We start from the raw sequence: 12,940 nt of genomic DNA, 5'->3' as shown, positions 1-12,940 counted from the left end.
CCTGATTCGTATGGTCAAAACCGCATATGAATCATAAAATAAATTATTGATTTCGTTGTCCATTTTTTTACTAGTCTTATTTTTAAATTAACTTAGCTATAAAGGTTATAATTTAAAAACTTTTTTTTGAGGGATGTAATTAATATGTAGTCTGAAATTGCTAATCCGCCCTGAGCAAGCGTGATGATGAATGCTCGTGACTTTTCTGTGCGAAAGTACTCGAAAATAGTATGCTAAAAAGAAATTAAAAGAACGTGAAATTAAAATAAATACAGAGCTCATTTACATACAATTTTCAATTGTTCAACAGATTCATCTGGTACAATTTCTGATTCATCTGGGCAGAAAATATTCGAACGTCGATATCTCGAAAACTATTTTTAAAAACTAGTCCCTCATTCGAATATACGTTATTTGGTATACCTATTTTCATATGAACACGTGTTATACAGATCTTAAAGTGAAATTAAATTTTGGCCATATGAATCAGTGGAAGAATCAAATTTCGAAGACCCTACCCTTAAATCTAGTGTAAAACAGAGCATATCAGTAATCTCAACAAACATAAAAAAATATACTGGCCGAATTGAGAACCTCCTCCTTTTTGGGAAGTCGGTTAAAAATTGACAAAAAATAAAATGGAATAAACCGACTTAAGCAAAAGACTTACCTATCAACAGTGATAGCAACCAGTGTGAACACTCCAGCAGATACAGTCAGGTTGGCAGTGAAGTTGCTAGCAGTACAGGTCACTGACCCGAACGGCCAGTCAGCAGTCACGAGAAATATGAAGTTTGGTGCTCCGTTCAGGGTAGCCATCAGCAAGTCTGCGAAAGCGAGGTTCACGAGGAAACAGTTGGTTACTGTCCTCATACGACGATGGGCTGTGGACAAATAAACCAGAATAAGGTTTTATGATAATTGAATCTAAGGTTTAAGTGGCCAGATTTATAACCTGCTTTAATTGGCTATGTTTGGTTGAGACCCAGGTTTATGTTTTAAAGGTGAAGAAAAGATATAAAGGTGTTCTACCTTTACATAGTCTACATCAGATTACTAAATATTTGTCTAAAGCTAGACTTATTATAATTTACAAATTAAAGGCAAGTGACCCGGTTGTGGCCATCGACCCCTTTGTGGCCATTTGGGCCTTCAAATATTTATAACTAAGGCATGGACAAATAAATTACTCTGTGATGTACGTATTTAAAATATTGAATTTTAGAGACACTGATACCGTTGGCAGCTTTGATATGTCAAACTTCACTTCGATGCAACAAGTCATTCTTTTTAGTTGAGGGTGAAATTGTTAAGATCTTAACAAAAAGGTTAAGGCGAGCGGGTGAGGATTTGGTTTTTATTTTTTAAATCTTTGCTTATTGTTTGGATGTTTATGTTAATACTACATGAAGAATATATTGTCTAAGTGGAACTAAAGTTATTTTGTCGCCATATGTTTCTGAAGTGGGATTATTAGAAGGTGGCCACTAATGGAGACAAAATTATGAATTTCTCCATCTCTGGCCACACGGCTGGCCAAAACTTTTGTACATAGACGCCCCACTTCTAGTCATTTATCGTAATTTATTTATTATTTTTCCTTGGCTTTACATATCAACAAATACATATTTTTCATTTTCAGAGATGCAATAAATTGCCTTCACACAAAGGGGAGGTCAGTGTACTTTTACCTACGCCATATAAATGTTGATCTCTTTATTTGTAAGTTAAATTCAAGTGAAGTAATAATATTTCATATTTTCCAAACTAAATGAAAACCATTGTTTCTAAAATGTCAAATTTAATTACAAAATTTTGATTACTTTTATTGTATTTTTTGATGGCCAGAACTGGCACACAACCGTGGCCAGAAATGGCACGAATCTGGCCAAAAATGGCACAAACTCCCTTTTTTTCTTTTTTATACAGTTATTTTTCTATTGGACGTTCTTTAAAAAAAGGGTTTTCTTAGGCAAGGTTAATACATGTTAAATGACTTTTTACAAGAAATATGTTCGTGATAACAAAAACCATAAGTTAAGAAAGCCTCAAAGTCGACAAAATTCTTAAAGTGGCCACAACCGGGTCACTTATAATTAGTGGCTTTTAATTCGCGAAAATAATTTAATTTAATATCGATTTTTTTAAAATCTAATCTTTAACTGGCTGTGTTTCTACTTACGGACACTACGTTCACAAGATAGTTCACATGAATGTGCTAAACTGAACTAAATCGGCCATAGAAATCCTTGCAGTTGGACTACGCCAGACAGTCTACAAAGGGAGATGGTATGAGATCCAGAATAACGCATCCAACACATATGCGGCCGCCTTAACGTGATCACGACCGCTCTGCCAAGAGAAAAACGACATAGAAGAAAATGTTATACCTTCTTATTTTACCACAATGTATTCATACAAAGTCGCTCCAAATTCCCTTAGCAACAATCTGAATGTGTAATTTATCGTGAAATCACTTACCAAGAATGCAATTGACCGTTAATATTTCTGTTGACGTTTTACTATAAATATTTCCTCACTATTCCCAGTATATTTACCCCATTTTCCTTATGAATAAACGCCCACACACGAAGTAAATTATATTTAGATTACCATCAGATATAATATTCATATATTTTCTTATTTGTATTTCATCATACATACACATCGTAATTATTTTATTATTTCATTCCCACATAACAAAATGTAAGCAGGTAACACACTCGATATTGATGTAACATCACTATCAAGTGTGTGTTACAAACATGAACATGTCAAACATCACTGATGTTTATCAGATTACTAACATCGACGAAATACAATTGTGATTACATGTCTTGATTGTGATTTCAATAGATAGACTCTCGAGAGTAAGAAGATGGAAGAAACCACGACAATCTGAAGAAGCTGGTGGTTGTTGGTCAGCTACATAGGAAAAGACCTCGCGGTCGTTAGATGCTGTAAAAACCACACCGACTTGACAGTCGTACAAGATATGAAGGCTGCAGAGGACAGGGGCGCTTGAAGGAGGGTCGTACATCGAGTGACGCATGCATCACGCAGACACGACCTTCAGTAATGATGAGACTGACTAAGAAGACTGGTAGACAATAAAATAGGTATAAGCTTATAATATACTACAGAAACTAGTGAATAACTACACCCCTACCACTTTTAACAATTAATCTGATTTAAGTTTATAAACTGACATGGTCACTAACACTAGAATTGGAACTTGAAACGGGATATTTACCATGTTTTATCCGTGATCATGGCGCTTGCAACAGTGCCGAAATATCGGAAACTCATAAAAATTTAAAAACATGGTAAATATCCCGTTTCAAGTTCGAATTCTAGAATTAACCTGATTTTATTTCTTTGTAATTACAATATCTACATCACAAATGAGCATCTGAAAGATACATCTTCTACTCGCACAAGTACAATCACGTCATCAGTACATCGTTTCCTTACCTACCTACCTATGAGTAGGTACATAGAGATAAGCTAAGGTTGTAGATTGTGAGCCGAATGCGAATGTGTCAACAAGAGGGTCAGATGATAATAAAAGGGCTAGTAGTGTGTGAGAGTAATTGTAATCAGGAGAGAATTGTGCCTCTTGTATGTAGCTCTCTAGAAAAAAATAGGGTTCGAAAAAATAATGATAGACTCGTAACTACAATTCAGTGGAAAAACTGGAGCTTTTGTTGTGAACAACTAGATTTATGTTTTTTTGGTTCACATATTTTTTCTGTTCTAGATACTCTTCAAATGTGTATAGATTAAGGGTGCTTTTCCATCAGAGATGTGCTATGCTACGTTGCTGTGGATGCATTTGACTTCCACCAATCATATTCATTGGTACACATAGCTTAGCACTGGTGGAAACAGACTCGGGCGGAGCTAAATTACGTTTTTTTATACGGAAAGACGCTGCTATAGACGGCTGTCCTACTATCGATACATCGCATATTCGAGGTAGTACTCCTCGCAGTACTGGCAATTTTAATTATACTTCGAGAAATAAATATCAAGTCTAATTAAATATAAGGTTAACATATGTACATCGCATCAAATTAGAAACAGACTGACTCACATCCAATTACTAAACAAACATAATATCTAGAAACAATATTACACGATAATAGAAAGCTTGTTATTTTTAGCGAGAAATCTGTGGCCTATCAAAATACAATTTAGACTACGAAAAGACTCCAGTAACCCTAGTATGAGTTTGCTTTACGTTTAAAGTAATCGAAACAAGAGCGCGTTTGGCGCTCTGATTGGTTGGTTTATTCGAGCCGGTCAATCAGAGCGCCGAATTCGCTCTCTTTTCGATTACTTTAAACGTAAAGCAAACTCATAATAAGGGTTTAGCCCTCTAGGCGTAGAATACTCAAACAGATTTAACTCACTCTACTACTGAACAACTAAGTTGCCTTTTTAATTTAATCAGGTAACTCTGTATACTGTTTCTGAAAAGGTATATGTATTCTGACTACATTAACATCTAATTAATTAACTTGATTACTAAACTTTATAAGGTATGCAAACCGAGAGAAGTTGATCATTATGCATACTACACATTTAGTAGGTAGATACAGTGACTTAAGCCAGTCAACCTCCAATAGAGATGATGACGGGGTATGAAAATAAAAAATCTATTTAGTCCGTCACTTAGGTAATGTAATAATATTACACATACAGTATTTTCATATTTTGTCATATAAGATAATAATACTCAGATAAAACGAATGAAAAAATACGTCATTTCTACGTATAAAACGTACCTAGAAGTGACGTCACGCGATATTTCAAATCAATATAATAATATCTTCGAAAGTATTTGTTTCCTTAAGAAAATAAAAAATATGTGTCTAATGTTTTAAAATAATCTACAAGACGGACATTAAAATAAAAATTAGTCATCTACCCTATTGTTAGTCTGATGGTGCTCTTAGGGTCACCCTGATAGCTTTATGATGTCGGGTGAAACGAGACCCACATAGCTAGGGATGTCACGTAACACAAACATTGTGGTTCCCTGCATTTTATGTGGTCGATGTCCAGGTTTCGCGTTACTCTCCCGAAATTCGGAGTTATAAATTGTTTTAGATTTTGTGGTAGTGTAGAGCTCATATTTGGGTTTAAATTTTAGTTGAGTAAATAACCGAGATTTACATTTAATTACGTATTTAAACATTGAAACTGATTTTATATTTTAAATAAAATCTTCCAATGCAAAGGTCAAATGCTAACGGGAACTTTAAACGATTTGAAATGATATGTTTTCGCTAATTATATTAGAAACAAAATAATTGCAAACTTACAACTACACTGACTAAAAACACAAGCTAAATAATACAATAGATGTTTATTACGTGTAGTAGGCACGTGAGATTATTTTTAAACTTCGAAGAAAAACAGACAGGATGTTAGAATAGGATCATAAACATTGAACCTAATCAGAACAATGGGACTTCCAAGTATTTCCTTCATATTGATCCTTACGAATGTCGTTAAATAAACATTAGTACAAATAGTAGCAAATTACATACATATATAGGTAGGCACAAAGTTCTTTTCCTCTAATTATTTCTTCTGATTTATTTCGTTGCGGGATCCAAGACAGTTATTCATGTCCTTGGGACGCGCCGGACTGCAGTATTTCGGTGTTTTCATGGTTGTATTTACTGTAGATCCTGGCTTACAGGAGTTGCAGTGGTACGGAAGGTAGTGACGGGCTTGTCCCATTTAAAAAAGGCACAAAATTGCCCTATATTAAACAAAACGAACGTTTATAATCAAAATCGTAATCGTTTCGAAATCGTAAATTTACGAGAAAAGGGATTCTAAATTGTATTCTTTTCTCGTTCGCAAATTCGATTTACATTTTGACGAATGAGGAAGTAGCCTTAATGTATTCTTAACGATATGCATTATACGAGTCGACTACATTATTCTCAGTTGCTGCAACAATCTGGCAAAATGTGGAACAAAACGATTTTCCTTGAAACATTTTGGTATTAGAGAACGTCTGTTCTCTCTTTTTAAGGGATTTTGTTGGATTTACTTCTATATCGGGTGATATAATCTTTAAAGAATTAGTGTACCGTTATATATGGACCGTTATTAATACTATAGGCCTTTAGATTACTAAATATAAATTCCCAAAAATTATTTGACCTAAAAATTCTATAAATATATTAAGGTTACGAGGTGTAATGTATATGATCAAACCCCTTAAAAAGTTTAGTTTATAACCTATCTATGCACCAAATTTCATCAAAATCCTCAAAGTAGTTTCAGCATAATCGACGGAGAAACATTCAAACAAACAAACTTTTACTGTTATAATATTACAGTATGATTAGTGTGATATTTTTGAAGAAGGTTGTGACATGAATACAGAAGCTATCATAGGACAAAAATGTGGTCAACTGCTAAAATAGTATCTATGCCTAATAACAATAACAATAATTGGTTTGTGAACTTAAAATAGATGACTTCTTAAAGTTCACAAACCAATTTTCCAAAGAGATAACCATTAAATAAATTGTTTAGCCAAAGGAGCAAGTCAGTCACTGTCTCCTGTTATGTTTCCCACAGTTTCGTTTACTTTTACGAAGATTAAAGGGAGAACGTTCAATGAATCACTACAAAGTAGAATATTGTCAAGAATATTAATTACTATGCTGAGCTATCTTTTGGCTCACCGGGCGCTTCATTGTGTCCTTCTAAAATAATTAAATTTACTCTTCCACTATTAATATTGAGCACGCTCTTAAAGGTAAGAGCAAAATGTTGGTTAGGGTAATTTAATTGGATTTTTTGAGGTATTTTTTTAATGTGTTAGGACAGCAAAAACATCGTTGACACATTCTACCAATAGTTAAAGTGTCCTATTGTAAATAAAATTCCAGAAAACAACCAGAAACAACCAACAACAACAATAAGAAGTACTAGACGCAAAGTACAACATGTTGTTTCAACGTCTTCTTCTATATACTGTCTACTAATTTGTCACTCAATTTCTCAACTTCATTAGCCGTTGTAATACTGATCACAATGTACAAATTGGTCCAAATTGGCCCAATATCATAATTCACAATTACAACTTACAATTAAAAATCAAACATTATTACTCACCCAAAACTATCCAGATGACCAGAGTATTCCCAAGGACAGCCAGCAGCAACATGATTGCAAAGACCATGAACCAAGCGAGTTGCACCCACCATGGCGGACTGAATGGCCTTTCGCCCAAACCCATGCAATTGCCAAGAGTTATTCTGGAAAGAAAGAAATAATGTTGTGATGGGAAGGTACTTTTAAATTTTTTTTATGTTTACTAAACTATTTGTAGACGTTACGCCTGCTAGTGAGGAGTTCAAAAATTTGGCTACACATGATAATGCGGTTACTCCACAAACCTAAGTAGGTTGTAAAGGAATTCATGTCTTTAGATTAACGGTTACAATTGAGAGCAACCTACTTAATTAGGAAAATTGGGAAAAAGACTGGAGGAAAAAATACTAGTGTAAGGATTGATTTTTCTGTTGCCAGATAAATTTTACTGAAGGAATAATCTTTAGTATTTGACAATTCCAAACCTATACTAAAAACTGTAAAAATTGTTAATTGTGTTCTATATGTGTATTAAAAAATATTTCTTGACCGAAAAATCAGCCCTATTGGGACTAAATAAGAGTAGGAGACTAATTATTAGAACTAAATGGTTTTAATGCCCATGCCATATATGTCATTGTTACCTAGAAACATTGTAATTAAACTAGCGAAAAGTGGAGGGGAATGGGAGGTGTATAATTTACTATGTCTGTTCCATAATAATGACATCAACCCATACTGAAAACCTATCATTTATTTCGTCGCAACATGACTCACTGACAATTAAAAAGCCATATAGCGACACCAAAATAACATTAAACATGTAAATTCTAGAAAGTACATTGAACAATAAATCATAGTCTCTATTGTTCTATTACATGTTTTTAAAAAAAACACGAAGTTTTATTCATACGACGAAATCATTAATTATAATTATAATAGGGTGTGTACTTTGTAGCTAATGTTTTTCATTGCTTTATGGAGTTGATTTAATGATTATAAAAGTACGCAGACTGTTATGTAAAATAAATACTTTCATGTTTTAGTTTAATATTTACTTATTATTCAAAGCCCCTGTCCATTTATTTGCAGACCATACAAATAATTTACTTCGTTTCTTGCAGGATTCATACAGCAGGGATAAAAATCGCTCTCTTTTATCGAAGCATCAACAGTGCATTCTGCCAATAAAGTTGTAGTCAACGCTGTGTCGGATGCCAATTTTTATGAACTGTCACGAAGAAAAGCAACAATGAAACTACTTTCTAAGGAAAGTAAACTATTACTTCATATCTCTACCATTATCTATGGAGGTCCACGTTTCTCATTTAGTGGTTGAGCTCACGTGAATGCGAGATTACAGATACCTTCTACAAAAATAGTTCATAAGGAATTTATAATACGGTTTCTTTTCGAGAAACCAAAAGGATGTTGTTGTAGCGGAATTTTGTATTCAGTTTATATTAAATACTTGGTAGTTCTGGGAGCATTTCTTATTACATTTGGTACGAATAGCTTTTTGCAAATGTAGCATATGAATACATATTGTTTAGGACACCTGTCGTACTGCTAGGCTGGGGTATTATAAAAAGCGATATATTTTCATAGTTTATGAGGATATTACTAAAATAAACACATAGTTTTCTTTATCGCGCAGTGAATTACTAACACGAGAAGTTGTACCGTATTAATCTTTTCTATATTTATCTTTAGACTTATGCGAGAGTTTTCCTGATAATCTATACATATAATAAAATCGTAGAAAAGTACTGTCTGTACATTGAAAATAAAAATAAAAAAAATAGCAGGGGTTATTGTTATGTCGATGTCGAACCCAAAAATGTAATTAACTTTTTTTTTGTCTGTTTGTCTGTTTGTCTGTTTGTCTGTTCGTCTGTGCGCGCTAATCTCAGAAACGGCTGATCCGAGTTGGATGCGGTTTCCACGAATATATTGTGGGATGCTTAAATTTACATTTAGTGTTTGTTTCATGTCAATCGGTTCATAAATAAAAAAGTTATGTCAAATTAAAGAATCACGTCGAACATTCTATGCTTATACCATTAATCTCCGCAACTATTTGACGGATTTGGTTGAAATTTGGTACAGATATAGTTTAGAACCTTAGAAAGGACATAGATATATTTCTATTTCAAAAATCAAAAAATAAAAATAAGAAATAAATTATTTATAAATAATTCTATGTCGATCGTTACACGACTTCGGTTCATGTTATTGTTTTAATTTATCGAAAAAAAGTAAATAAATAGTAAAAAGGTATGAAAAAAATAATATCAATATAATAAAACATTTAGTACAAAGAAAATGCTCTAACGGAGTATAGATAATTCTATGTCGATCGTTACACGACTTCGGTTCATGTTATTGTTTTAATTCATCGAAAAAAGTAAATAAATAGTAAAAAGGTATGAAAAAAATAATATCAATATAATTAAACTTTTAGTACAAAGAAAATGCCCGAACGGAGTATAAATAAATAATCCAAGTTGTCTTTATCCTCGATAGATGGCGTTGGGATCGAAATAGATCGCGCTATGGTTTCGTTACATTCATTTGGTTGGGTATCGGCCGAGCGCTTCGGTACTATCGTAGAAAAAGTGTATTATCAGTCGTATGATTATTTGTCTGTAGTGGTCCTGCTGTTTCGTATATTCTAAATTGGTTTCGTTGTATTTGTCAATTAATAAGTTTATTTGTTGGGTTTTCCTGGTTTTTTGGTTAAACTATTTAACGTAGGTTTAGTTTGATATCGATTATTAGTAGTTACTGTAGTTAGTTTTTTTAATAAAATTGTCTAATTTTTATTTAAATTAGATTAGATTTAAGTCGTTTCTTTTAAATTATTTAGTTTAAGCTTGGTTATTATAGCATAGAGGATAGGTTGTAATATACAAGTTCTTTTTTAATTGTTATAAGTTCGTAATTCGTAGCTTTCTTTAGTTTTAAGTTAGTTTAAGTCCGTTTTTAAACTATTTTTTCAATGCCCTAAGTGAGTATACATCTATTAAATTCAAACGCAGAGCTCATTATGTTGATTTTTGAAGAGTTCCCTGGAATATCTTCCACATCTCATTTTTGAAGAGATCCCGCGAGATCGGGAACTATGTGGTTAAAACCAAAAATTTGCCGGAAGTCACTATTCCACGCGAACGAAGTCGCGGGCAAAAGCTATCTATAATATAAAAATAAGTCGGGTTTTCCTTCCTGACGCTATAACTCCAGAACCCAAGAGGCGACTTCCACCGGTATTCCATTCGTTGGTAAGGTCTTGGGCTCCGAGAGGTTTACAGCAAAGAAAATTCAGGAAAATTTCAAGAGAAAAGTAGGAATTCAGAGAAAATCATTGGTGGCGAAACGGAGTTCGCCGATAATCATGAAAAAGGTGAATTAAATATTGAAATACCTTTGTGTAGTCGAGAAAGCAAACATATTAGGCTATATGCTAAATAGTTATGATAAACATGACTTTGTCAACCACTTCAAGAGGCATTACATAATCAATATTATATATTATAGGTAACTAATATGGCGTTAAAAAGTTAGTACATATTTTAATCACGTTAAACACCTCATTTTGATGTTAGATAAGAGTTTTATAAAAGTTTTGACGATCAAAATTGCCTACCATTTAATTTAATACGAACAATAAGTAAAAGTCTAGGCACACATTATACGAGATTTTGCTCAATATTATGGTAATATCCACCTGTAGTAAAATACTATTAGGTACGATCCAAAGTTATGTTAGAACAGCTCTCTACTGGCAGATTATGCAAATATTTGTTAGAATCTTGTCAACTATACCCCAAAGGTGTCTCCACAAATATTTGGAATACATCGTAGTCTAAGCTCAAAATATCTTCATTCAATTTATACCTACCAATAAAAGATAAAATATTTTCTTTGAACGTTAAAATGTACATAATATCTGGCAGTTAAAATATCATAAAAGTTAAAGTAGAATAGTAAGGGTGCTTATCCACCAGAGATGTGCTATGGTACGTTGCTGTGGATGCGTTTGGATTCTACCAATCATATTCATTGGTACATAGTATAGCACTGGTGGAAACGGACTCAGCTAAGTTTTTTTAATATATATAGAAATATATATATATGGATATAGATGGCTTCCCTACTATTGATACATCGCATACTCGAGCACCGCATCTACCTCACACAGCTACATAGTTGGAAACGAAAACGGTCAGATAGTTTCATATCTTAGATAAGACATCTTCGCACCATAGCACATTTGTGATGGAAAAGCATCATAATACTACTTAAAACAATTTCATTGTAGTATTGTTCAATCAAACCACATAAAACACTGCTCTATCTTCAGTTTCCAATTCAAAACAAAAACTTGCCAACCAGGAAATACGAGGCCAAACAAAACTAATTAAACTTTTAAAATACTCTCTTAATAAGTACAATGTTCAAGTTCATAACACCATCGTGAACAATCATAAAGTTTCGAGATTTCGTTCGAGTTAATTATGCAAAAGTTATACAAAAATACGTTGACGATTCGTAATTGTATTTTGAACAATTTTGCACGTTAAGCCTGGATCAAGTTTGGTATCAGCGTCGACGGGTATAAACTGATTAACCTGGGATAACAATCTACTTAATGTCAAGCGATTCTCAAGAGATTTCGACAAATTACTGCAAAAGTAAATTAGGTACAGTCACGAAAACAAAACGTAAAAGTATATTTTATGGGTTACAGAATGTTATTGAACAAAATAAATAATTATTATTAGCGCAATTTTTTATTTTATGTAATATTATCAATTACAGATAGTTGTTTTGATTTAGTGGCACCGGCACAGGCAACAGTAGCTTCTACACAATCATTCACCTACGTGCCATTCCCACATTTAACAAACGACTTAAGAGTAATTGTCTGGCGATTAAACTAAAACTCTTTAGAGGAAGACCAGTGCACAATATTGCAGATCGTCCAATGAGTGGTGATTATTTGTAAAATGTATTTATTTCTTTAAAGGCTTCATATAGAAGTAAAACCTAGAAGGTGCAACGTTTAAATAAACGGCATCAAAATACTACATCGCCAATAAAATAGCTGGATAAACCACCAACAGCAACATACCTCTTTGTTCAGATCTTTAATGGCTAACTCTCTACACAATGGCTTTGTTAAAATGTATAGAAGTAAATTGTCTATCGTAAATTCCCGTCAGCTGAGTTCCGAGAAGGTAAAGCCGTGGGTTAGCCTTCGTTACTCAGGTATATCGGATGGATCACCGGTCTTTAACCCAACTGTAGCTTTAGAAACCTTTTTTATTCTCTCACTAGCTTCGTGGAATACTTATTTAGTAAAAATAGAAGTCTATTCGTCTATCGTCATTATTAAACTAAGCAGACGGTAAAGAAGTTTTGACCCTGTATTTATACTTAAACTTCATCCATATGAAATACGAGTACATATAGCTAAAAGTGACTGCACGGTTGGTGCGGTGGCTGTACAACTGGCTGCATTGCAATGTATAGCGGCTTGGATTTCCGCAACTCTTTTTGTGATCCACAAATATTGTTCCGGATCTGGGTGTCATGTGGATGTCAAAATGTGTGTTTGTAACCGTACCCATGACACAGGAGAAAATCCCAATGTGAGGCAACGTTTTTTTAGAACAAGAAAAGGTTAAGAACATTTTCTACTTATGTAATAAAAATAAAGTAGAAAAATAGCAAGTTCAATCATCTTTAAATTACATACATGTTAGTAACAGCTGTTACTATTACATAATGTAGAAAATTGTTCGCAATT

The 12,940-nt window shown here is 33.4% G+C and overlaps 1 protein-coding gene across 3 annotated transcripts in view; it reads right to left on the bottom strand.

Annotated features, from left to right (window-relative positions):
* Positions 1-12,940, bottom strand: part of LOC118270059 (tachykinin-like peptides receptor 86C) — a 101,306-nt gene that overhangs the window by 71,026 nt on the left and 17,340 nt on the right. For all 3 annotated transcript variants that reach the window (XM_050707096.1, XM_050707095.1, XM_050707097.1), the window contains exons 3-4: positions 7,150-7,292; positions 671-884 (exon numbers count right to left, since the gene is read on the bottom strand). In XM_050707096.1, the coding sequence (XP_050563053.1) occupies positions 671-884; positions 7,150-7,292 (357 nt within the window). The remainder of the gene's footprint in view (positions 1-670; positions 885-7,149; positions 7,293-12,940) is intronic.

This window comes from Spodoptera frugiperda, chromosome 30 (assembly GCF_023101765.2).
Source record: "Spodoptera frugiperda isolate SF20-4 chromosome 30, AGI-APGP_CSIRO_Sfru_2.0, whole genome shotgun sequence".
Classification (NCBI taxonomy): Eukaryota; Metazoa; Arthropoda; class Insecta; order Lepidoptera; family Noctuidae; genus Spodoptera; species Spodoptera frugiperda.
This window is presented reverse-complemented; position numbering and strand designations above follow the sequence as displayed.